At 41.1% G+C, this 27,050-nt stretch overlaps 1 protein-coding gene across 1 annotated transcript in view; it reads left to right on the top strand.

Annotated features, from left to right (window-relative positions):
- Window positions 1-27,050, top strand: part of ADGB (androglobin) — a 435,925-nt gene that overhangs the window by 230,396 nt on the left and 178,479 nt on the right. The window contains exons 14-15 of the mRNA XM_088474497.1: window positions 11,739-11,787; window positions 16,398-16,542. Coding sequence (XP_088330623.1) covers window positions 11,739-11,787; window positions 16,398-16,542 — 194 coding nt within the window. The remainder of the gene's footprint in view (window positions 1-11,738; window positions 11,788-16,397; window positions 16,543-27,050) is intronic.

Here is a 27,050-nt window from a genome sequence, read left to right as displayed (position 1 = left end):
GAGGTTTTAAGATTCACAAGCTATAAGATGGGATTTACAAATCATTTTGCGTGAGTCATTTTGTAATGGATAATCCGTCTAGTGACACAATGAAGGTGGAATGAAGCTATTGATCATATAATCCTCTGTTTTATACAGTCTGTCAGTTTTACCCAGTATAATAAATGTACACCGATTCTAATGTGCTTATTTTACATTCCATTCAATATATTATATTCCAAAACAACTATTAATCTTAAGCATCAAGACTATTTCCTGAAGCCTTGTCCCTTCAATCATCATATACTTGGTTTGTATTTAGAGTGTGTGCCATAGCCCTGTTATTTTAAATGGTCTAGTGTTAGACTGGCATAGACCAGACCACTGAATAATAAATAAAAGATATGTCAATAAAACCAAATATCAGAAAATATTCTAATATAGTGATATTATTTATATATGTACAGTGCTGTAAAATTGTATGCAAATCTTTTGTGGGTTAAAGCTATACATTATATAAAATGTCAATTTCCTAATTTCTTGTTTCCTAATTTCTTGTCAATTTCCTAATTTCTTGTTTTGTGGGTTAAAGCTATACATTATATAAAATGTCAATTTCCTAATTTCTTGTTTTGTGGGTTAAAGCTATACATTATATAAAATGTCAATTTCCTAATTTCTTGTTTCCTAATTTCTTGTCAATTTCCTAATTTCTTGTTTTGTGGGTTAAAGCTATACATTATATAAAATGTCAATTTCCTAATTTCTTGTTTTGTGGGTTAAAGCTATACATTATATAAAATGTCAATTTCCTAATTTCTTGTTTCCTAATTTCTTGTCAATTTCCTAATTTCTTGTTTTGTGGGTTAAAGCTATACATTATATAAAATGTCAATTTCCTAATTTCTTGTTTTGTGGGTTAAAGCTATACATTATATAAAATGTCAATTTCCTAATTTCTTGTTTCCTAATTTCTTGTCAATTTCCTAATTTCTTGTTTTGTGGGTTAAAGCTATACATTATATAAAATGTCAATTTCCTAATTTCTTGTTTCCTAATTTCTTGTTTTGTGGGTTAAAGCTATACATTATATAAAATGTCAATTTCCTAATTTCTTGTTTCCTAATTTCTTGTCAATTTCCTAATTTCTTGTTTTGTGGATTAAAGCTATACATTATATAAAAGCTAGACCCATGAGCTCCCAGGCTGCTACTTCAGTTTTTAGAACTGAGAATATCTTTATCCTTGGAGGCACAGCTGCAGTGTAATTCACCATATAATGCCAGCTAATGCTCATGCAAAAGCAAGATTTATTTTGAGACAAGATATTCTAATGAACTTCAAGGAGTAGAGCATGTGCATTTTTGAAGTCATTCCTATTATACTGGGTGTCCATAGTGCCCTATTACCTGGGCAAACGGTTTCGATTTTTATGGCACTTTAGAGGTAGTCGTAATTAGAAATCTAATTATATAATAACATCTTTTGTGTCACCTAAGAAAATCGTAAGGCAGAAGTGACATGAATAAAAGATCAAAATGTAAAGTTGTGACATTTGAAAAAGATCAGCAAAATGTTTTAAGTCATGATTAAAGGCATCAGTGATGCTCCAACAAGCAATATTACAACTATAATTAATTAATGAGTGTCAAAGTTCTATGGGAAGTCATGGAGTCAGTGCTTTCAGTCTGTATATGCACTAGCAGTAAAAAGTCGCTGTGGTTTTCACCAGGGACCCACGGAAGGATGCTTGGTCTTTGCTGCACCCAATATTCAGGTCGCAGTTTCTCATGCTGGTTACAGGCGTGATAGATGGCCTGGGTCAGAAAACTTGGAGTCAGATACAAGCCGGGTCATACACAGGAGCAAATGCAGTGGAGATCAAAAAAACACTGGATCTAGTTAGTGAGCCTAATACTCTGGCAGCCATCTGCACCCAGAGCAACTTATATAGAGAAGCCCAATTCAAACAGCCTGCCACTGTGATGACTGTGATCACATGACTGCAGGAATAAAGCCAAGGAAGTGTTGCTTGCTCAGTCTCATAGCAAAGGGGAATGGCCCAGGTATGCAGAGTAAACATGAAGCACGCTGAAAACTCAAAAAGAGCTGGAAGGCGCAGATATCACGCAAAGTATGTAGTGTTGTGACAATGAGGTTGTACAAATATGTTAGTTGGCAGAAATGTGCAGTATTTTGATTGACACTTTTACTTTGACAGATGTGTATTAATTTCATGGACCACAAGACTACAACACATAAGGCAAAACCTTTGTGCATATTATAGTGGAAAAACAGTATGGGGTTTGCCATTTATGTCCCTCAATAAGACTTAATACATGAAAAAGTTCACCGCTCCTCCAAATTCTTCTGATTTGTAAATGATTCCTCTGCCATCTCTTAGGAGCATCTGATCTCAGTGTAGAAGTAGGGCAAAGATCCAAGGTCGAAGCACAAATATACAAACAAGATCAGTAATTCCAATTGACAGACTACATGGAATGCATTGCAGTCACTGGATGTCATTTATAAAGGCTGAACACCTGTGCAGCTGCTACAGAGTTCATGCCTACCCAGCATTCTCAGGAGACTCTCCACAACCTAGAGACGTTCGTTCATTGAAAAAGATTTTATAGTTTATACCTAAAATCTTGGTTGGTTTACCTTTATTTATGAATCACAGTAATCATGAGAGTGAGGGGACATCTGCACATGTAGAAATGTTGTCTGGGCTGTAATACTTGTTATATTGCTTAGAGAGTGTGTAAATGTAAGGGAATCAGTATGATTTACCGCCGACAGCGGAACCCGGCAGTGAAGATCCCGACAGGTAAGTATTTTTTTCTATTTACTAACCTAACCTCCCTCCCCTAACCCTCCCTTAGGGGTGCCTAAAGGTGCCCGCACACATAGCGATATTTTACCCGATCTGGCCGATTCCGACACATTGGAACGACAGATCGTGTAAAATATGGCCAAATCGTGAGGAAATCGTGAGTCCCCACTCACGATCACGATGCGATGCGCGTCGCCGCTGGTCGCACATCGCATCTTCAGATCTGCCGTGCAGTAGGGCAGATCTGACAATCTAGGACGCGATGCACTGTGAAAGTCTGGATGCAGGAGAGATCGTTTGAAGATTGGACACCAAATCGTGTGCAGATCGTGTGGAGATCGCGTGCAGAGCTGCCGGGGAGAGTTTCAAGGGAAATCGTACACATCGGCTGATCGTGGGCAGATCGGTATGTGTGTGGACACCTTAACCCTAACCTCCCCCCCAAGTGCCTAAACCCCTTCCTGCTCCCCCCCCTTTTTCATCACAGCAGCCCAGCACACGCTGCTGTGTGCTGGGCTGCCCTGGGAGACTGCTCGTGGCTGCTAATAAGCAGCCACAGCAGTCTCCTATACCTGTGGGAGGAGCGATCAAGCTGATCGCGCCCCTCACTGGTTATGCGCCTGGCTGAGGGGGCTCAGAACGCCCCCCTCGCCAGCGCGCAGTGCCGCAAAAATGGGTTTTTCTCCTCAAAGGGGGCGTGGCTAAGTATCACTCGATTAAGCCACGCCCCCTTTACCCGGACCCGCCGCGGCTCTCGGCGGGCCTGCCTACAGAGGCTATTATCATGTGTCTTTCCCTACTGCAATGCGCTGGTGGAAAAACCGGGCCACTTACTGGTGCCTGCCCCCCAGGCTAAAAGTTGCCAGCCAGCCCCTGATTGCATAGCTGCCATGTTACACCTCGGAAATTATCTCCATTCACAGCAAACTAGGTGTGAGAATCAGTCTTTGTAAGCTATTTGTTACATCTGAGAAGTAATCTGCCCAGACAACCATTTGTTATTCTTACTGCAATGCAAAGGTACATCATTCCTACTGCAGTACAGACACTGCTACCTTGAGCTGTCATTGAGTCAGACTTTGTTAATGTTACTGCAGAATATGATTTCCATGATTTACAAAGTGTAGATGATATACTTTTTTTTAGATCTTGCAATGTAAATATGTATTTTGAATCCTAGTGCCGATGGAAGTAGAGATGACTCGTGTGCCATAACCAGTTTGTGAATCATACATAGTGACACTTTGTTTTTGGAAATTACAAACTGCTCCTTCTCCTTAGTTGTGTCACATATTAATTAAACATTAGAATTAAATATGGTTTTCCAAATTATTCCCTTCTTTCTATAACTGAAGACTAAATTCATTTGGTAATTAACAATGAAAAGCAACCCTGAACCTATGAAACACTAGTAGGCGAACTGGAAGATTTGAATTGTATTCTGTTATTGTGGTTCCTTTACATTCATCAAATTGTTACCTTAATGCAGAAACCGCTGTTAATTAAGAATGCATAATGTTCTGTACCTTAATTAGTTTAATTAAACAGATAGTCTTTTCTTAATGTCACAGTGTTATAAGTCAAATGCATTATCTTCTAGTGATAAGTATTGTATGCACTAGTTAGCAGCCCGTCAAAATGACGGTACATTGTTGTGCCTGTGAAGAGTCCTGTTTGAGTGCTTAAATGGGTCACTTTTCGGTCATTTCTGCTCGTCAGCTCGGGGGGCTGCGATCAGAAATGTCAGCACCGGCGGCTGTGCACACCCGTACAGATCAACAATTGTACTGCGCAGAACACTTGGTTTCCCCCCATAGAGGTGAGGAGCAGCATTAATCTTTTACATATATAGATATACAACATAAATCTCTGTATAAAGCCTTACTCACACTATTGGTCTCTGACCGATACACAGAGAGGCCACATAACATAATATAAAACTATATACTGTAGTATCATACACCATGGCCCCATATGCAGTGCGGCGTGAGGACTGATCACAGACATATACATACATAAATACACTGTACATGCACCACAGAGATGATACATTGTATCACGGACCCGCCCGTTGCTGTCACCGTGCTCGCTGCTGCTGGGTAATACCCTTATACTGTGTATACATAATATCCCGAGTGCAGTTCATCCAATGTTGTGAGGTATGATAATATATATAACCTTAACCCCATTGCATACTGTTATATATAAATATATAATATATATATTTAACAGTATGCAAAGGGGTTAAGGTGGCACTCAGACAGTTAGTGTGAAGTAAAGACACGGCACACCGCAAGTCTCTGTCAACATTTCAATTCAATAAGAATTTTCATCAGGATGTCCTGATGAAATTTCTTATTGAATTGAAATGTTGACAGAGACTTGCGGTGTGCCGTGTCTTTACTTCACATTAACTGTCTGAGTGCCACCTTAACCCCATTGCATACTGTTATTCATTTTGGAGGAAGGCACCGACTATTGGTAGAACTTTTAGGTATTAGTGCTGAGTAATTTGGACTGTTTTATATATATATATATATATATATATATATATAAAAAATTATTATTTTATTATTATATATATATATATATGTATGTATGTGCAGCCCTGCCCCTAACATGGTGTGATCACACCCCCTCCATGGGGGGGGGGGGGCTGGGAAGTTATTGTACCAGGATTTCTCTTGGCAGCCCTGCAGGTGTGTCACTACGCACAAAGCCTGCAGACAGCCACGGAAGGATGGGGGGGTAGGGAGCCGCCTTTCAGTGTCACTGAGCAGGGTTGCGGAAGTCCATGTCCCTGCATCGCTGCTAAGAATTCTGGAACCCGATACAAACCATTACAGTGCTATTTGCTGGTACGGACTGTAAAAAAATCACTACTGTACTGGATAAAACAGTACAGTTGGAGGCTATGATGAAAGCGGTGGCAGCTGTGCATGCCCGAACGGAGCAACAATTGAATTTCTCCGTCGGGCACCAACTAGTGGTTGCTGGCGTACAACACACTTGAATTCCCCATATAGAGGTGAGGAGCAGCGTTAGCCTTTTTTTTATATATATATATATATATATATATACACAGTATATATATAGATATATAGATATAACTATATTGTATAAAACTATACTATAAAATATAAAAACTTTTGTTAACTACATACAAGTATTAACTAAATTGAAAAAACAATAAAGTGCATTATTGAAACCAACAAGCAAAATAAACCGAAACTATTAACAGTAATCCGTGTTGACCTTAACTTTGCTGAAAAACAATACAAAAAATAATCCTCTCTTAACCTTTGTGTCTTTGAAATTGCATTTTCTCTAAGTGACTTGTGGAGTGCAGACATTTTTATTTTTAAATATGCTAAATAATTAGTGAGCTTGATTCTCAATTTAAATCTCCTATTGTCCTTAATAAAAATATAAACCAGAGAACATGATGCTCAAGCAAAAGGGCTCATTTGGAAATAAATAAAAGTAGAGCTAATTCTCAAGCACATAGACCATCCCATTTGCACAATCCAGTGATCACAGACTGTTGTTACCCCTGTAAAGCTCGGACACATCTGAACGATGTTGCGCCCCAGCGATGCAGTGATACGATGTAACAATATAATGCATCGCTGTACACACTACACAATCTGTTGTACAACAACACAATATATATTTACATTCTTCATGTGACAACACTACTTCATCCGTGTAATCATCTAATTGGACGTGCATAACATCCAATGGGACGCTGCAATGAACGACGGATTGGGGGTACACTACACACTAAATGATGGTCATGCGGATTGGTCGAAAGTACCAAGATTGCACAATATATCGTATAGTGTATACCCAGCTATAGGCTTTTCCCCAGCAGCACTTTGCACATGGAAATCAGTATATCAAAATTGAAGACTCCATCTAAGAGGCTATTTATCTGGTGATGCCCCAAAGAGTAACACCATTTAACGCACATATTGCAGTGGTTTGGAAATTAGAGATGTGCGACGGACCATTTGTGCTGGTGTTGATTTTGGTTTTGGATCTGTATCTCCTTCGTGTTTTGGATCTAGATTTGGTTTTGCAAAACCGCCCTTGCGTGTTTTGGTTCTGTATTTTTTTTTTTTATTATTATAAAAACAGCTAAAACCACATAATGTGGGCCTGTTTTTGCTCCTACAGTATTATTAACCTTAATGACAATCATTTTCAGGCATATCCAGTTAATTTTAACCACCTCACAGCTCACAATTGTTTTCACTACTTTCAACAATATAGGCCAAAGGCTCCAGCAAGCTGGCTGACTAAAGTAAGCGGCAGAGCAGCGGCACAACTGCACAGCAGTTTAAAAAAATATAGTACATCTATGAAACATTGCCACACAGCTGTGGCAGACAGGATGGCAATTTAAAAAACTATAAAAATGTCAGTCAGCAATGCCCTAAACAACACATAATGAAAAGAAAAGAGATGCAAGATGAAATTGTCATTTGGCCCTCCCACACACTCTTATGTTGGATATTAAAAAGGACATGCACAGTTTAACAAACCAAGCACTTTAGCGACTAGTACTGACAATTTTGTGGCTGAAGTGATTGGTTTGTTTGGGTCCCCACAAAACAATTTTTTGGAAAGGGGGGGCCTCAAATTATTAAGGAGGAGGTTAATGATGAGGGTGTTGGCGGTGGAGATTGCAAGTGCTGGTCCAAACTGCTAGTAGCAGATATTGGACTGCTTTTTATTAATTTACAAATTATTATAATTTTGTTAAATAAAGTGCATGAACTCGCTGCAAATGACATAACAGGGAGGAGGTGCCTAGATGGTTAACGTCCCTTTCCTCTGCTAACTTTGGCTTCACAAATGGTAGAGATGCCTTCACAACTGTTGTCAGGATTTGGGTTAAAATAATTCCACTCCGAAGACGTGGCTTTTCTGGTCTAATGCCCAGGCATGACAATGGCTTTTTTTAAATCACGAGCAAGAACATCCTCATTAGCGTCAAATAGGACACAAATATCCCGCCCATCCTCCTTTTGCACTTCCTCCACACTATCATCTTCAATTTCTATTATTTCACCATCTAATACTAGCACAGCCGTCATGGCGTCAGGAATCCTCTGTGCAACTGGGCGACAGCTGCCATACTTGCTTCCTCTATCAAAGAATTGTTTAACAGTCAATTGTTTTTTAAACTACTACTAGTAGTAGTCTTGGTCCCTTTCTGGGATGGAGATCCACCTCCAGCAGCAGCAGGCCTAGCGCTCATTGATTCTTCTGAGGAATATGGAAAAGATTCCTGCACTTGCACAACCTGAATATATATAATGGGAAGTGCTACCTGATGAGACTAATTGTAGGCACAGAAACAGACAAATCTCAGGTGCACAACTCCAAATTATTGATAATATATAAATTCAATAAAATTTTGCATTCAATAGAGGTTTTTAGCATATCAGGGAAGGAGGTTCCTAGATGGTTAAGGTCCCTACCTCAACATCCTCATCATCAACATCCTTATTAGTGTCAGCTACACAAATATCCTCTTCATCCTGGTGCTGTCACAGTTGCGAGTTACCTGTATCAGGTGATGAACTGGAATCACAGGAGGCCGGTTGGACTGGAACCATGGGTAACATGAATAGCTCTTTTATTAGAAGAAGTGGTAGCAGTGAGAACTGCCTTTGGTGATGAGTGACTGGAACTGGAAACTGGAGACGTTGGAATGAGACCAGAAGGAACTTGGAGGGACCGGACTGGGACCGGCAGGTAGGCTGACTGAGCTGGTCGGGTTACTAGTAGATGGGCTTGCAGACGGATGGTAGCATAGAAGCTACTTGTTGTGGCTTTGGAGGCCGTGGGTAGACGTTGGTAGCTGGGTGGCTACGTGGAGCGGCCGGATAGCCGTGGGTAGACGCTGGTAGCTGGGTGGCTACTTGGTGCGGCCTGGGAGCCGTGTGGAGAAGCTGGTAGCGTGGAAGCTACTTGGAGCGGCCTGGGAGCCGTAGGCGAGAGATGGTAGCGTGGAAGCTACTTTGTGCGGCCTGGGAGCCGTGTGGAGAAGCTGGTAGCGTGGAAGCTACTTGGAGCGGCCTGGGAGCCGTAGGCGAGAGATGGTAGCGTGGAAGCTACCTGGTGCGGCCTGGGAGCTGTGGGTGAGAAATGGTAGCGTGGATAGCTGAGTGCAGAAGGCTTACGGATAGCACTGGTCTAGGAACCAGCAGGAGCCTGGGACAAACTGGTACACAGAGGTACAGCTATAGCACAAGTAGTACACCACGGAATGTAATGAGATGTTCAAGCACTGAGTGCTATTAGAGGAGGATCTATATACCTAGAGTCTGGCAGCGATTGGTGGATACAGACAGGTGGTCTGGCAGTGGCATTCAGAGTGGAGCAAGGCACAACATGCAGAGGGAGAAATCATCTCTGCAGCCCTTGAGAATCAGGACCACACCTGTGATTCCAATTAAGACTAGCAATGCTCACAGACAGAGCAGAGTCCAGGTGTTTAATCAGTGTGGGGGGAGAGGAGTCTGCACACACAGAGATGTTACAGCCAGCATGATTCAGCCAGAGCAGATGTCCCAGGAGAATCACAAACACAGATCCATGGAGCAGCTGGCAGTGGAAAGTCACAAAAGGTACAAACTAGCCAGGATCGTGACAGGTGCACTTCCACAGCAGCATCCTCAATTTCTATGTTAGCATGTTGACTTGTGCTGCTCATCCCAACATTTGCAGAGGGAGCACAAATGGTGGAAGGAGGCTCCTCTTCGGTGTACAGTATAAGGTCAGGCTCACACATGGCACCCGCGGATACACTTAGATTTTCCTCAGGTATTTGTGAGCGCACAGTTGGTTCCTGTGCCTTAACGATTTTCATTTTTTTTATACTTCTGCAGGGAGAAGGGCTTACCTCATCATAAGAGGCAAAACCACCAGTCATAACAAAGGCAAAGTCCTTAGCCTTTTCTTGCCACTTCGTGTGGTGAAAGGCATATTGCCAATTTTATATCTTTCTGCAGCTAACTTTCACTTTGATGTTTTTTTCTTTACCACTATAAAAGATTGGTTCTTTAATTTAGGTGGCTTGACTTAAGCCCTCTTTGCCCTTGGGCATGACATTGACAGACTAGTATCATCATGACTAATGGCAGCATCTCCAGCACTGGTATGCGGTTCCTGCTCTTCTCTCAACTGATCGTTCTCCATATCAACAAACACGAACGTGGGGTACAGCACATACCACAATTTGTACCAAATTTTTATTTTTACTTTATTGTAAACTTTGTGCACAAATGACACTGCAGAGTCACACTGCTTATATGAATGCACTTGGGTATGACATACAGCGTCACAATACAGGTTGAGTCTCCCATATCCAAAATGCTTGGGACCAGAGGTATTTTGGATATCGGAATACTCCGTATTTTGGAATAATTGCATACCATATTGAAATGTCTTAGGTATACGGCCCAAATCTAAACACAGAATGCATTTATGATTTATATCCACATTATACACACAGCATGAAGGTAATTTTATACAATATTTTCAATAATTTTGTGGCTCAAACAAAGTTTGTGTAAATACATGAAATTCATTTATGTGTCATATACACCTTATACACACAGCCTATAGGTCATTTTATACTTTATTTTTAATAATTCTGTGCCTTAAACAAAGTTTGTGTGCATTGAACCATCAAAAATCAAAGTTTTCACTATCTCAGTCATGCAGAAAATATTCCGTATTTCGGAATATTTGGATATGGGAGACTCAACCTGTACTTGTATGAATATTACACTGCAGTATGACCTACAGCCTCACAATACTTGTATGAAGATTACACTGCGATATGACCTGCTGCGTCACAATACGTGTATGAATATTACACTGAGGTATGGCCGGCATCATCACAGTACTTTTATGAATATTGCACTGTGGTATGACCTACAGCGTCTAAATACTTGTATGAATATTACACTGGGTGGACACAGCAGCCCCTGCCCCTGGATGGACACAGCAGCCCCTGGATGGACACAATAGCCCCTGTTGATTACTGATAGGTTACTAAAGGTTATCTAGCGGTTTTCACCACTGAAGTCAATGGTGGAATCGTTCATTGGCTGAGAGAGACGAAGTCTTACCTTTCTCAACCAATGAACGCTCAGTCCCAGCATTCTAAGAGAAATTCAGTGGCAGACCTTTCTTTTGGGAAGTACCGTCCTTAGAGGACGGTACTAAGTTTGTGGTCCGGGCTTCTCGTTTTTTTGTTCTAAGCAGACACTGGATGCCTACTTGGACAAGAGTACCTTTCCAGGTATTGTAGGGGAGTTTGTGTGTGTAATAAACGTATATACTTTCATGCTGAGTGTTGTCTTTAGTTTAACATTTCTTTTACAGGTGAACTAGAGGTACCAGCAGGCCCTTAATGCCCCACATGCTGGTACTTGTGGTTCTCCATGTACCAGCATGCAGGAAAGGTTTGCTGGGACCTGTAGTTCGACTGTAAAAGACAATGTTATTATATCTTTTTTTTACATACACTTTACACTATCAGTCCGGCACCCACCAGCCAGGGGTGCCGGGGATAGTCCCGGACTATCAGCCTAGGCCTGGGGTGCCTTGGAAAGGGGGACCCCTTTATTGGGGGGTCCACACCTCCCCAGGTGTAATGCTTTGCCCAGGAGATCCGGTGAAAGGGTTCCCCTGACTGTGGCATTACACCCATGCTAGAAAGAGCTTGGTGCTGGTCATGGTAAATACAGGGGACCCCTACTCATTTTGTGCCTTGTATTTCCAAGACCAGGATTGGCTCGCTGAATCCCCTAAATCCACTTTTGTTGGCTTTTTGTTTTGTGGTTATCTAAACATAGGTGATGCACAGCTTCTAAATAAATTCTCTTTTTTATACCAGCAGGTAAACTCTACCGGCCAAGATTTTCTACACAGGCCAGATAACATAACAGGTAAATTTTATTAAAATTTAGTTGGAAAGTATGTTGATGATGGATATGACTCCCATGTGTCCCAATTTTCCTTCTTTTCTTCAACTAGATATTTTAACTGCAAGGGCCGTGTTCAATTACCGACTAAATCGGCCAATTTTGTTGGCGATAAAACAGGCCAATTTTGACAGCGAAATCGGACGATTTTCGACAATAAACAGGCGAAAACGGGAGGGGTGGAAAAAAAACAGGCGAAAAGTTTTCACCAGGTGAAAAAAAAATCAAAATCCCTATTTTTGTCTAAAAATGTGGGGATTTCTTTCAGAACCCTTTGGGCACCCCCCTAATGATAAATGACCCCAAAAGTTTTTAGTAATTTGCATAATGTGGCGAAAAATTTTGGGTGAAAAAAAAAACTATGAAAATTGTATTGGGTTTGGTTTTTTGGGGGGGCTATATGAGTGCGTTAAGTGTTTTAAACATTGCACGTGGCTGCAGCAGGTGTTTTTTTTTAACGTTTTTAAAAGTGCGCTTTTACGACATGAAAATATATTTGCACCCATTTTAACGTACCCCCAAATTACGTGGAACAGTAATTTCCTGGAAAAAAATGTCTTTCTGTCATTTAAAAAAAAACATCATATATGCAAATTACCACCAACCAACATAATTTAATTGCCCTAAATACTTTTATTACGGCCAATAATACACTTCTAAATTAATTTCCGATGTGCATCAGCCATTTTTTGGAGTACAGTCGCAATTTCCTGACTCTTTTACCTATTTTCACCTGGTTTTTTTTTAGCACTTCCCGATTTTGCCTGTTTTTTGGCGAAAATCGGGCAATTTCGACGTTAATTGAATTTGACCCTAAGGGGGAAATTTACAAAGCAGTAACTTTGTATGTGATTTGCAAACTGACGCAGATTGGATGTGGTTTTCAGAACTAAACAACCGAATTTACTTTAGCAGTTTGCACACTGAAAGCTTACACCACATCCGATGTGGTTTGGCTTACAGTAAACCGCTTGTTTTCACATTAATGGGCTTTTTTATAAAGTAACAAATTTTTCCTCAGTAAAGTATTATCACTTTTTGTCCCCCTCCCCCTATTTGTCTGTATATGATAAAGTAGCACTCACCGATGAGAGGTCCTGTGGAAACCTACCTCTCTGGCGTGTGAGTTTTGTCCCCCAGCATCAGCACGGACTGCTCATGCGTGCCCTTACCGGCTTGTTCTGGCTGGACCTTTTTCAGAGCATCACCACTTAATTCACATAGAATATTTGTATTACTTCTCTAATTGTTTGTTTATTATTTATGTCATTTTAATTGTTTCACATTTCATTAACACTTATTGATTTATCCTTACACATCTATCCTTTACACTTCACTATCACCTTTTTTCCCCTTTTCGTGTGATGCCCTGGGGATGGTTCTTGGCTGGAATATTTTGGGGTACCTTGCTTCTCGGACCTGAACCACTTAATGTTAGGGACGCCAGTATAGAGGAGCCATGACGATTGGCCTGACGCTTATTCATATATTTGCAAACGTATGTAACTAATACCTCTGAATCTCTATTATTATGTAGGATTAAAGTATTTTTTGTTGATTTTGCTACAGTGTGCTGGAGGGCATATCCCTTTTTTCTGTGTTCAGTGTAAACCCTGCCCTTTACAAGCACCTGTGTCATTAAGCTGATATGAGCAACCACCATACTTTTTGTTTGCGGCTTGCACATGTGCAAAGAAAAGTCTGACGATTTCAGACTGTGCATTCACGAGCTGGTAAAACTGTGCATGTGCTGTAAAGAATTTAACTAATGCAGATACGCATACACTAAGGTAAGCATAATGCCATCCAGAGATGGCAAAAGATGAGAGAAATTAAGCTTCCCTCATCTCTATAAATTGCAGACCTGCACAGCTCCCATTGCTGGCTATGTGGGTTGCAGGCACATGAGAAGTGAAACGAAATACAATATATTGTGCTTTTCTCAACTAAAGAGCGGGAGCAAAGCATTTTGTTCATCATATAAAGAGACTCTTAACCTCAAACCTTACAACATAAAGCAGAATGATCTTTGCATAACCTTGATTTTGTAGAGATCTGAGTTCTGTACCTTATTCTGAAAGTTTTTAGAATGAAAAATGATTCCTTAATTGTGAGCGCATAAACCAATGTGCACATACTGTACACTGGTAACCAAAAAGAGAAAAAAGACGACATCAAATAACCTATTTCTCTATTGTTCCTTGCTTCACACAATTTCTATTGCTCGAGCAGTTGTATTGTATGTGAATCAATGTAGAGGAATCAGTTTGTTTTCTGGTAGCACAGAATCTACAGTGACTGCAAACTCAGAGTTTATCTAATCTTGCCAGTGCTCGACAAGCTGAAATGGAACTTTAAGTACAGATGATTGCTACTTATGGGGAACACTACTCATGCACTTAAAGAGACTTATTCTGAGTCACACGCAAAAGGGCAGACAGCAGCGTCTATTGGTGGTCGCCCATCTGCGACTTTACGTCAACAATACCTTCTATTGTGTATATTCATTTGGCTGAATGTGCAAGGACTGAGACACCCACTTTTAGCGTCCGTGCATGCTGTAATTATAATTGGTGCTTTCAAATATGCCACCATTAGTTGCACCATCAAAACCTGCATCAGCCCTATGGTAGGTGTAGATTCTCTGTCTAAACATGGCCTATGCTTGCGGCTGTGCGGCTGACTGTCCCGTGACACTCGAATAACACGCCACATACAAATTTTACGTGCACTATAAGCTACTACTTCCTTATTAGTACAAGTGTACCTGCTTGTTCACCAAGTGTATTTCATGGTGCGCACTCACTTCCCGCAGTGTAATTAAACTGCACTGGCTGTTGTGGGTTTGCAGATTATTTGTATAATACATATCATGGAAGCAGTAAAAATAGGGCAAGTCTCTCCTACTTCAACTTTTTGATCATATCCCATCCCTTATTATTTAAACATTTTTGTTCTTGATTTAAAATACTGTTTTACAGTATCACCAGTTGTAACTTAAATTAATCATGCATGTGAGGGGACATTAGGGCTGTCTTTAGTGCATGTGGCATGTTTGTTAAGTTGCATTTATTACATTACATTGCCTGACAGACTTAGAAAAAGCAGTTGCCTATCGAAGTGCAATGTCAAATTGCATTCAGCTATGTGATCTGTTCTGGAATGTTCAGGTCCTTTAGATGGAGAAAAAAGCTGTGCACCTTCCCACAAGGCAGAGAATGCATATAAAATAAATGCACCTTCTCCACCACTTTATCTTATGAAATAATCGCAAAAGAAAATTAAATTTTTACATTCCAGTGCGCTTAATTTTCACATAGAAATGAACACGTCTATTTCAGCCCGCATTGTGCACAGGCTTAAGGTATCAGAGCTCAGGCTGGTGCTAGCATGCTCATTTGTACAAAAACAGATATAGCATTAGAGTAAATGAATACTGAAGCCAGTATTACCCCTTTTACACCAAACAAATAACCCAGGTTATTGCCAGGTCGATCCGGGTTGAGGCTCTGTGTGAACGGCTCCCAAAAAAATAACCCGGTTCGATTTACCAGGCAATCTTACTCGGGTTGAGAGCAGGGTTGAAAACGGGTTGTTCCCGGGTCATGAGGCAGTGTAAACGGGTGCTACCCTGCTTATTTGACCCGGCTAGCACTGAATGATGCTGATTGGAGCTTCTGATGTAATTTGTCAGTGCCCTGCATAGAGACACTCACATGAAGCCATCGCTTGCCTGCCTAACCTCCTGCACCACAGCAGCCGCAAAAGCAGGCAGGCACACAGCCTGCCACAGCCTGAACTGCAGCCTGCCACAGCCAGAACTGCAGCCTGACCAGCAGCCACAAATGCAGGCTGATACACAGCCTGCCACAGCCAAAACAGCAGCCTGTAGCAATGCTGAAAACAGTCCCCACCCCTCTCTTTTGCTGCCTTTTGTGACCATCTTTGTCAGACCTTAAAGCAGACCATTTTTAATGACTTCTATAGAGAAAAGCAGGGATTACCAGGGTTCAGTGTAAACGGGGCAAACCCGGGAATAACCCGGGTCGAGTTGCAGTATAAACGGGGTCTGAAGCCGAGTTCAACCCGGGATTGACCAGTGTTCAAATTCCAGGGTTGGACCCGGGATTTTGGTGTAAAAGGGGTATATGTTACAACTGTATTGGTATGGTACATATCATTAGCAGTATCTGTTTAATATTCAGAAGATTATTGCAGTATAAATATGACTCATGTGTACAGATTACAGGTTAGGAATCACCTCATCGGTTCTAATAGTTTAGCAATCACTCCTTTACTACTGTATCTTTGAGAAAATGTCAGCACGTATGGTAATAAATATGTTGTGTCAAAGTGCTTATTTCCAAACTCCGACAAAGCTTTTATCTTATGTCAAAAGCTGCTTTTGTATCCAGTCAAATTAAATAATTATGGCTGTAGTACTTTTAATCCATCTAATTGTGGTATACATAGCTAACGTGATGTGCTTAGTAGAATCATGCTGTAATAGAGTGCTACAGAGCACTATATCACCCAGTCAATAGTGCCATAAGCATATCTTGTGCATCTTGTAGATGGCTTCAGTGATATTGTTGCTGGTGACGGTCACACAACAACACTGGCAACAAACATTATACATAAAGAAGAAGGAACTGTGGAAATAAATCAAGTGCCAAACCAAGCATGGATGGATTTTTCTGACTTTTGCAAGTGTTTTCAGTGAGTAGTTTTTATTTGTGATTATAAATAACATGTATTACTTTATCCCGTAGTTTTCTCCTCTTTTGTTTCTGTTTTTCACACCTCCTGTGTATAGCTAGCACATGTGACTTAGGATTGGTGAGTTTACAATTAGGCATTATAATCAAGCAAATATTCCAATGCCCATAGGATGCTTATGTAATAGCTTTATATTTGCCATCTGTTCTTAATTTCCAATATCAATCACCGATTTTTAACTTTTTGCTTGAACATTTTTTAATAATCCTTCATTTTGCAACCCAGTATCACTGTTCCTATTTCATATATATGTGTACTGTATATACACTCAGTGGTCACTTTATTAGGTACACCTGAACACCTGCTCACTAATGCATATATATATATATATATATATATAAAGGAATCAATCATTTGTCGATAACTGAATACATAAAAGCATGCTAACATGGTTAAGAGGTTCAGTTGTTCCACCAGCATGGGTATGAAATGTGATCTAAGTGACTTTGACCGTGAAATTATTATTTGTGCTAGAGTGGCTACAATGAGCATCTCACAAACTGTTGTTCTCCTGGGATTTTCATGCACAATAGTCACTAGAGAATGTTTCGTAAAGCAAAAAATATACATAGACCAGTAGTTCTGTGTCAGAAAAACACCTTGTTATTATGAGATACCAAAGGAGAATGGCCACACTACAGATGTGTCCACATACATCTTACCTTCATGCTCTACAAGTCATGTTTAACATAATGCGTGAGCGGCGTTCAACTCGGTATTGCAGAGCTTCTTTTCGTGCGACTTCTTACCTTTAAATGTATCTTATTTATAGGACACACAAGCAGCTTCTACTGATTAAATGCGATTATATATGCATGCAAAATGCTACGTTATAGTGTCAGCAGCTGTGTACTTTAACGTAGCATTTAGCTTGCAGATACATCCGCAGCTGCACACAGAATGTAGGCATGCCGCATATCATTTTAATCAACAGAAGCTGCTATTCACTTTGCGAATAAGATGCATTTGAAGGTAAGAAGTCGCAGGAAAAGAAGCTCTGTGCTACCGAGTTACGACACGGCATGGTGCAACTAGAAGGGCTGTTTTTTCAAGGAAGTAATATGTATGTGGACACATCTGTAGTTCAAGCTGGCAGGATGGCAACAGTAACTCAACCAGGTGTTAAAACAATGGTATGCGGAAGAGCATCTCTGAGCACATTAAACTCTGTAGTGGATGGACTACTGTAGCAGAAGACCACACAAGGTTTCACTCCTGTCAGCTAAGAACAGAAAGCTGAGACTACTATGGTCAAAGCCTCAGCAAAACTGGATAGTTGAAGATTTAAATAAAATGTTGCCTGGTCTTATGAAAGCTGGATATTTGAAGATTGAAAAAAGAAAAACGCCTGGTCTGACGTATCTTGATTTCTGCGGCAACATGCAGTGGTAGAGTCAGAATTTTGCATAAACAACATGAATACATGGATACATTCTGCCTTGTGTCTATGGTTCATGGAGGTGGTGCTACAGTATAATGGAGTGGGCAATGTTGTCTTGGCACATATTAGTCCTCTTCATACCACTGAGCATCATTTGAATGCAGTGGCAGATTTTACCTAGTGGCTGTAAGGCTGCAGCCCCCCAGTAAAGTCTGCCACCCCAGTAAACTTAACCAGTGAATCTTTGTACTGGGTGTCATCCCTGACAGTGGTTTCTTATTAGAAGTGCTACCTGCTAATCAAACGCTCGACAGGCAGTCCCAGTGGGTGGAGTTTTCTCTCCCTAGGACTACCAGTTCAGAATGCGATAAGCAGAGAGAGCGCTTTCAATGGGAAGTCACTCCCTTGCCCTTCTGTGATCCCTACCTGAGTCCCAGGGGGCTGCAGCCGATGCAGTCCTTAGAAGCCGGTGTTCGCTGCACCTGCCAGATCCATTGCACATGCGCTTAGCTTGTAGATATCCTGGTACTATCCACCCACATCTAGATCTGTCTTTTTGACTCCGGGGTACAGTGGAAAACAGCTGCCTATTTAGGTTTGACAACAATAATACTTGTTTTAATTGCAGATACAGAAATAGACCTGCAAAACAATCTTCTCTTGATCAATAAATGGGTGCCAGTCTATCTCCCTTTTGATTATCTTAAACAGTGATGGTTAACTTGATATACTTCAAAGGGGATGCAGTTGAAATACCGGCGTGCGGGATACCGGCACTCAGAATGCCGACGCCGGAATCCTGACACCATAGGTAGGACTTAGGGTTAGGCACTAGGGGCAGGGTTAGGGTTAGGCACTAGGGGGAGGGTTAAGGTTAGACACTGGGGAGGAGGGTTAGGTTTAGGCACTAGAAGGGGAGGTTAGGTTTAGGTTGCGGGGTGGGAGGTGTAGGGTTAGTATACTTACCCGACAGGTGTTGGTATCCTAACCTTGTCGAGATGCCGGCATCGGGATTCTGACCGCCGGGATCTGAAGCACTGGCATCTCGTACCTAACCCACTTCAAGTTCATCATGTGGATCAATTGAACCACCAAAAGGACTGCACATTGTTCTCAATCTCACTTATAAATACAGTTTTACACTCACAATCTTCTCTGTTATAGTCAGCTCACGTCTTTCTCCCTCTCTCCTTTGCACATAACGCTGCTTCCAAATATATTAAGATTTTCTATAAACTACAAAAAAAAAGAAATCTTCACTGCACCCAGACTTGCCCTCATGCCTTCGTTTAAATAAAAATGCTCCCAAATGTATCTTATATCCACACAAGTCAGCAGAAAAATGACTGCATACCTTTTCAGTCAGATATAAAGTGCACTATTTCCTGTAGATGAAGGAGGGAGATCACATGGTGCTGACTTACTGCATCCCCTCCTCCCCCGAGCTCATTTTGATGTCCTGCAGTGTGCTGTCAGATTACACAGAAACCAGGCAATACAGGCACACACTGTTTATGATACATCTTCACCCCAACTGGCTGTTGCCCATCAATGATCTAAATGAAAAAAACAAACTTTATTTTCATCTTCACATGCCTCTCCATTACAATTTTTTGTGTTAAATGAATAGTTAATTGATATTGGTAACACTATCCAAGCACCCAGTCTATTCATTTGACTTGTGCATCTTCATACAGTAACTTTTCTCATTCCCTGGCCATCATGACTTTCTCGTCCAGCCCACTCTCTCTCAGGATGTGCCTTTTGGCTGTCCCCAGTTTTCTTGCGCTGTTACTCTACCACAGAAACCCAGAGTCACTTTGCGCTCACTAGATTCTGCGACTAACACTTTGGCTGGAACTCCAAGACCCCTTATATACTGGGGACCATCATCATACTTGAGACATCTCTTAAGGCGCGTATCCACTACACGATAAAAATAAACGATTGAACGATTATGACATCGTTATGGTTAAACCATTCATTAATCGCGCAGTGAATATGCCGGCAACGACCAGCGATGTGCACTCCTGCTGGTTGTTGTCGGCATCTGTCAGCACCTGAACATGCTGCCCAACCTGACGATATTGATAGGTTGTGCAGGTTCGGGGATGAGGGAGGGTGCCTGCACTGAACGCCATATCGTTCAGTGTGGGCACAATATCCACTGCACAGTATGATGAATGATTACGATGTTGTAATTGTACATTCGTTCTACATTTGTGTAGTGGATATGCACCTTAAGACTCTGGGCCTGATTCCGAGGTGCATGCAATGTCAATGCTGCACACAAGCAGTATATGTTTTCAGTCTGCACGTGTCACAATCGCACTGCGTCTGCGTCCCGGTGATTACCGCCAGAAGCCACAGAGTGAATTTGAACTGGGGATTTAAGTGGGCATTCAAGTGAGGTAATAGGGGGGTGACTAGCCAGAGGTGGCGTGTCATGGTCAATGACTGCATCTTTTGCCGTAGTTGTGCTGCCAGAGACGGCCATGTTCAGATTGAGATTCTGCACTTCGATAGGGCTGGTGCAATTTCCCATGGTGCGACCGATAGTGCATCTGATTAGCGATGCAGCCAGAGGGCATCTCTGTACGAATACCATCAGCTGCATCCTTAGCATTAAGACGCAGTCGCAGCTACAATAGCGTGCACCTCTGAATCACACAGCGGTGATCATTTTACAGTTAGATATAAGTCCATTTGTATGACGTAAAAAAAACCCATTTCCTTACTGGGCATGTGTACTGTCTAAAATATGTATGTATTTAGATTTGAAACTTAAACTTTTGACTGTAAGCACCTGAAAAAATGGACCAGAGATGGACAACCACAAGTATTATACATTAATGGCATGTACACGTAAGTGATGTACATTTCCTGAAGATACTACCAGAATAATGGCATGTACACGCAAGTGATGTGCGTTTCTTGAAGATACTACCTGAATAATGGAATATACACCCAAGTGATGTACGTTTCCTGAAGATACTATCAGAATAATGGCATGTACACGCAAGTGATGTACGTTTCCTGAAGATACTACCTGAATAATGGCATGTACATGAAAGTGATGTACGTTTCCTGAAGATACTACCTGAATAATGGCATGTACACACAAGTGATATACGTTTCCTGAAGATACTACCTGAATAATGGCATGTACACGCAAGTGATGTAAGTTTCCTGAAGATACTACCTGAATAATGGCATGTACACGCAAGTGATGTAAGTTTCCTGAAGATACTACCTGAATAATGGCATGTACACGCAAGTGATGTAAGTTTCCTGAAGATACTCCCTGAATAATGGCATGTACACGCAAGTGATGTAAGTTTCCTGAAGATACTATCTGAATAATGGCATGTACACGCAAGTGATGTACGTTTCCTGAAGATACTACCTGAATAATGGCATGTACACGCAAGTGATGTACGTTTCCTGAAGATACTACCTGAATAATGGCATGTACACGCAAGTGATGTACGTTTCCTGAAGATACTACCTGAATAATGGCATTAACACACAAGTGATGTAAGTTTCCTGAAGATACTACCTGAATAATGGCATGTACACGAAAGTGATGTACGTTTCCTGAAGATACTACCTGAATAATGGCATGTACACACAAGTGATGTAAGTTTCCTGAAGATACTACCTGAATAATGGCATGTACACACAAGTGATGTAAGTTTCCTGAAGATACTACCTGAATAATGGCATGTACACACAAGTGATGTAAGTTTCCTGAAGATACTACCTGAATAATGGCATGTACACGCAAGTGTAGTACGTTTGCTGAAGATACTACCTGAATAAATTTAAGTCCCCAGATATGCTTCTTAAGAAACATATATTTAGTAGGTTCCAGAGGCATAGGCATAGCTATAGTGGGTGCAGGGGGTGCCATTGCTGTGGGGCCCAGAGGTTTAGGGGGACGGGGGTTCACTTGCACCCAGGTCATATAGTTCTCTACCAATACAAACTAGGGCACTACAGAGTGGCATAATATGTACTACTATGGGGCATGAGATGAACTAGGGCACTACTATGGATCATAAAATGAACAGCAGCTGCATAGAGAGGTGTCTCTAAAAGCAGTGAGGCCGGGGCTCCTTCATAATGCTGCTATGAGGCCCACAAAGTTCTGGCTACACCCTTGACCGGAGGCCTTGTGTAAAGGTGTGTACTGCTAATGATGATACTAGCAGCACTCTTCAGGCTGTTTGCATTATCCCTCCAGGTGATAGTACTTTATTCATTAATATTGTAGCTATATTATGTTACGTAGCAGTTGCCTTTCCAGATTTCCTATTTGTCATTTCCATTTGGACTCCTACAGGAAATAAGATTCCTATTGAATTTATATAACAGTAAACAATGGAAATGGCAGTGCTTGTATTTATAATAATTGCACTTTTATTGAAAATGGGGTTTTTTTGCATTTAGAAATAATCCTGCTTCAATACTATTATCTCTTGTGAATATGACATTTCGTTACACAATATTGTTTATGAATAGGGCAATACAACTTTCACTTTTATAACTAACAAGGTCAAATCGTATCTCTACTCTATATTTGGGCAGAAGAATATGTGTTTATATGGCTGATGTATACTTGGCATGGAAACCCTGCTATGTCTTGAGCTAAACATAATTTATTTGCAACCACTTTTTTTATACATACTGTACATGTATAAATTTGTCATCATCTAAATCAGACCCATAGTCTTTTTTTCTCTATTCCACACTACAGTCCCAGTTGCACTCTTCATGAAAGGGTAACTTGTGCTTAAGTCTCCTTCTCTATAGATCTTATTTGTTTAGATGGGTGGTCCTCCATTATTATTTTTATTTTATATTTATTACGTGCCAACATATTATGCAGCATTGTAGAATGCCAATGGCTCATTGCTTTTCTTCCTGGTCTGAACATTATTTGGGTCTTATAGGGTGACCTGTTGACCTACCCACCCTCGGCATAAAATAGATTTTTGGTAGATTCCAAGCTTAACCCACTCCTCTTCTGCCTACCTTTGTCACTGTCATGATCCTAATTAGCCTTTATTTTGCCCAAATATCAAGCCCCTTTCTGGGTTCTGCCTATTCACCACTCTTTGGGGTACAGCATATATTATTTCTAAGGGTGGCTTTACCTTTTACCTCTTTGCAGCTGGTAGAAATTGGAACTCACAGTTCTCCACTCTGTTCTAGGCCAAGACTTTTAGAGGCATATTTTTCACAGAATATTTGTGGGATATTCCCGGGATACACCCACATGTATGTATGGGGGAATGCAGCAGATTTCTGATTATCCGCAGCAATCCCCCGTTTTCAATTGCAAATGAGGGCTGTTAAGATACAGAATTTACGCCTAACGCCATTTTCAAATGCCTATGGGCTACAGATTGCAAATTTACTGGGAGATGAATCTATAAGATGACTATTCGCACATGCGTGGTCTTCAGGTCACACATGAACAGTAACATGGCCGACTCCAAAAGATGAAGTAGAGGGGAGGGAGGGTTAGTGTAGGAAGAAGTGGAGGGTTAGGAGAGAGAGAGGGTTAGCATACCGACTGACAAAGTGTCGGTATTCTAACCCTGTCAGGATCGGGATTCTGACAGCCGGGATCCCGAACGCCAGCATCACGTACCCATCCCCTATTGGAGTCCGTGTCCTGGGGTCCTTCAATGGTACATACCCCCGAATGCAATATGCTGCAATATGTGGTGATAAGGACTTTTAATTGTTGTGGGATTTATAAATATGCCCCTAATTGTGTTTCCTAATGTTCATACACTGTAGAGTGTTAAAACATACAATACATAATAGTAACAGTACTTCCCCCAGGAAATCGTTCCTAAATGTTCATCATGAGATTTCCGCTAAACTGTCATTGATTGTCTGCATACATTTCAAAGTGTCACAGGCCCTCCAGGCAAAAATCCCCACTCTCAAGGAGTTAAACAGTAGCTGAAATTCTTTGTGGGTGTAGAAATAACAGTACACTGTAATTATGCTTTACATTGTCGAAAAAGTTTACTGAAATATAGGTCATCATGAAAATAACAGTAAATTAATAAGAGTAGATTTTTAAGTGGAAAAGAAAAGGTAGCTTTGCCCGCAGTAATTAGATTTTTTTTTTACTGGTGCCATTTAGAAAACCAAAGCAAACATCTGATTGTTGTCATGGGTAACATTATATTTATCCTTTAGCACTTTTCATTAATGATCTTCAGTGTGTTAAAGAAATAATGACTTTCGTTTATGCTAATTTCAAAGACAAAACTAGGTGCAAATAAATGTGTCCAAATCTGTAGAAACTTTCTTCTTGTTGAATTTATAAAATTTTCGACTTTTCAAGTGATGTTAATTTCACAGTCGTTAATGCACCATAGCTAAAACCTTTATTTTAAGAATTGTTAGAAAATAATGTGAGGTGTTAGCTGAAATGATGAAAAATAGCAGAATCCTTCACCTCTTTCCCAAGAGCACTTACAGTGCTCAATATTAATATATTTACTTGCATTTGAGATACATTTGCATTTGTATAGAACTTTGAAGTAACAAATTAAGCCAAACACATCACGGAGAAAACCTGTCCTTCACACTTACCTACCCCCAGGCCCTGTGCAAATTATACATGTTGTTATATCAAACTATGAATAAATGATAAAACAAAGTATTGATTGCATGTCTTTAAATAACATCACAATTAACAGCTGGTAGTTTATATCATAGTTACAGTTTATAGACTGGAAATAATGCATCTTTTTAGTATTTATTTTGGGTGGTTTTTCTGCGGCTACTGATTCATGATTTCTAAATGTACAGATGTGTCCTCTTCCATCTTTACCGCTTTGACGACAAACGTGCGCATGCATTGCACCATGCGACTTGACGCGTGCACCATGGTACACCATGCTGTGGCAGCATTTGCACAGTGCAATCCTATGGATCGCGGGTGCGAATGCAGCGTGTGTACAGCATCGGGGCTGCGCGACTCGCACCATATGTGGCACAATTTGCCGCATCAGCGTCAAAGATACAAGAGGACACCTAACACAAATATGTGTATATAAGATTATAAGAGTATCACTAATGACTTTCTCAAATATATGCTACAACACACCCGCCCCATAAGTTACAATAACTGCCCCAAAAGGTAAGTATAGGGGTCGTTAGGTCCTTACTTACCTTGTTGCCCCCCCCCTTCTATCTTGATAACCCTATCGCTGGATGCATGTATATTTCTAAGGCACAATGAGATTGTTCCATCAAACTATCTCACATGAGCAGCATTCTGCTCTGAGGTGCAAAATCTGACAGTAGGGATGTTCTCAAAAAGAAAAGGGGCAACATTTATATCAATGCCCTAATGCAGAGGTTCCCAAACTCCGCCATTACAGTCCATGTATTAAGGATGGAATGGTATTGAAATACAGATGGCTCTTTAGCCGCCGGTTCAAATACCACCTCCGGAAACCCGACAGCAGGAGATCCCGACGCAACTAGGTAAGTAATCTAACCCTACCCTGCCCCCCCTAACCCTAACCCACCCTTAGTGGTGCCTAAACCTAACCTTCCCAGGCATTGCCTAACCCTAAGTCCCCCCCAGTGGTGCCTAACCCTCCCTTCCGGCACCCTAAACCTAAGTCTCCAGTGGGTGCCTAACCCCCTCCTCCCCGCATGCTAACACTAACACTCCCGGGGGGCTGCCTAACCCTAAGTCCCCCCCCCCCCCCGGGGGTGCCTAATCCTAACCACCCCAATCCCCGGCTTACCTTCATACTTTCGGGATTCCGGCGGTCAGGATGCCGATGCTAGTATCCTGATGTCCATCGGGATGTCGGCGTCGGTATTATGCCCGTGCAGCTGGATTGCGCGTCGGTATTTCGACTGCCGGCAACCCGTCCGCCGGCATAATAACTGCATCCCGTTAAGGATATATATGCTTGATCACAGGTGACTTAAATAGTACATCATTCAAATTGATTTAACCATCTGGACTCAAGCATGAACATCCATTGAACCTGGACTGTAATGGAGTTTGGGAGCCTCTGTACGAATTCATTGTTACATAAATAAAAAATTAACAGGCTTTAATAAGTGTGGAGCATGTATTTTCTATGTACGAGAATTTATGTCAGTAAGTCATTTAAAGGACGTTGGATGACAGTAAAGTGAACCTGTAAATAAAATGTCTATAGGGTTACTGAAATCCTTAATGTCTGGTATAAAAAGAAAAATTAATTAAGATTGTCTTTGTCTTTACACTCATGCCCCCAAACTCACAAAAATAAGTCACTCACCATCTACCACCACTGTCCTATCTGCCTTAATTTTACTCTAAGGTTGTTTGCATATTTTTGTCAGTGTAGAATATACCTTTGTGCTGGACATAGACAGTTCGAAGTGTAGTTCAGTTTTGGGGTGGATATCTGGGGCTGCACTTATTGCATGAAAATAAGTACCTACGTGAAGATTTTCCTGAAAAGTGTATTTGTTCCAATTTTGTCTGTTTTCCAGCAAGAAATGTTTTAAAACCATATATTTGTTAGAAAATGTTGCTGAAAAACAATCCTTGTGTCCCTACAAAATCGTTATTATAGGGGAGCACTATGAAGAAGAATGGTACTTACATGTGGGTACATAATAGGCATATTTGAACATTCATTGAGCTGTTCCCCACCCATTGAGCTGTTCCCCACCAACAATCAGACCAGGTTCACCAGGTAATTATATGCTATCAATGGCATGCCCTTTTTTAAAAGGCTTAGGTCAGGGAGAGCTCAGTGTATATAGGATAAGTAGGCCACAAAACCATACTGAATAATGCCCTCAATGATTTTTGGCCAACTTTATGAAGGTTCCTTGTCCACCTGACACTTCTTCTCTTACAGCCCATGAGTTTGTCACCAACACAAAAGTCACAAAATCACAGTTTTCACACAATGGGGTCAATACAATTACATGTGATGTACTCACGGGTGCGAGTGGGTGCACTTGAAAGCAGCCCGAATTCGCATAAAAGTGCTTGCAACCCCATAGGGCTCCAAGC

Source organism: Taudactylus pleione, unplaced genomic scaffold (genome assembly GCF_031769625.1).
Source record: "Taudactylus pleione unplaced genomic scaffold, aTauple2 ptg000154l, whole genome shotgun sequence".
NCBI lineage: Eukaryota > Metazoa > Chordata > Amphibia > Anura > Myobatrachidae > Taudactylus > Taudactylus pleione.
The sequence above is the reverse complement of the archived record's forward strand: the minus strand, read 5'-3'. Positions and strand labels throughout refer to the sequence as shown.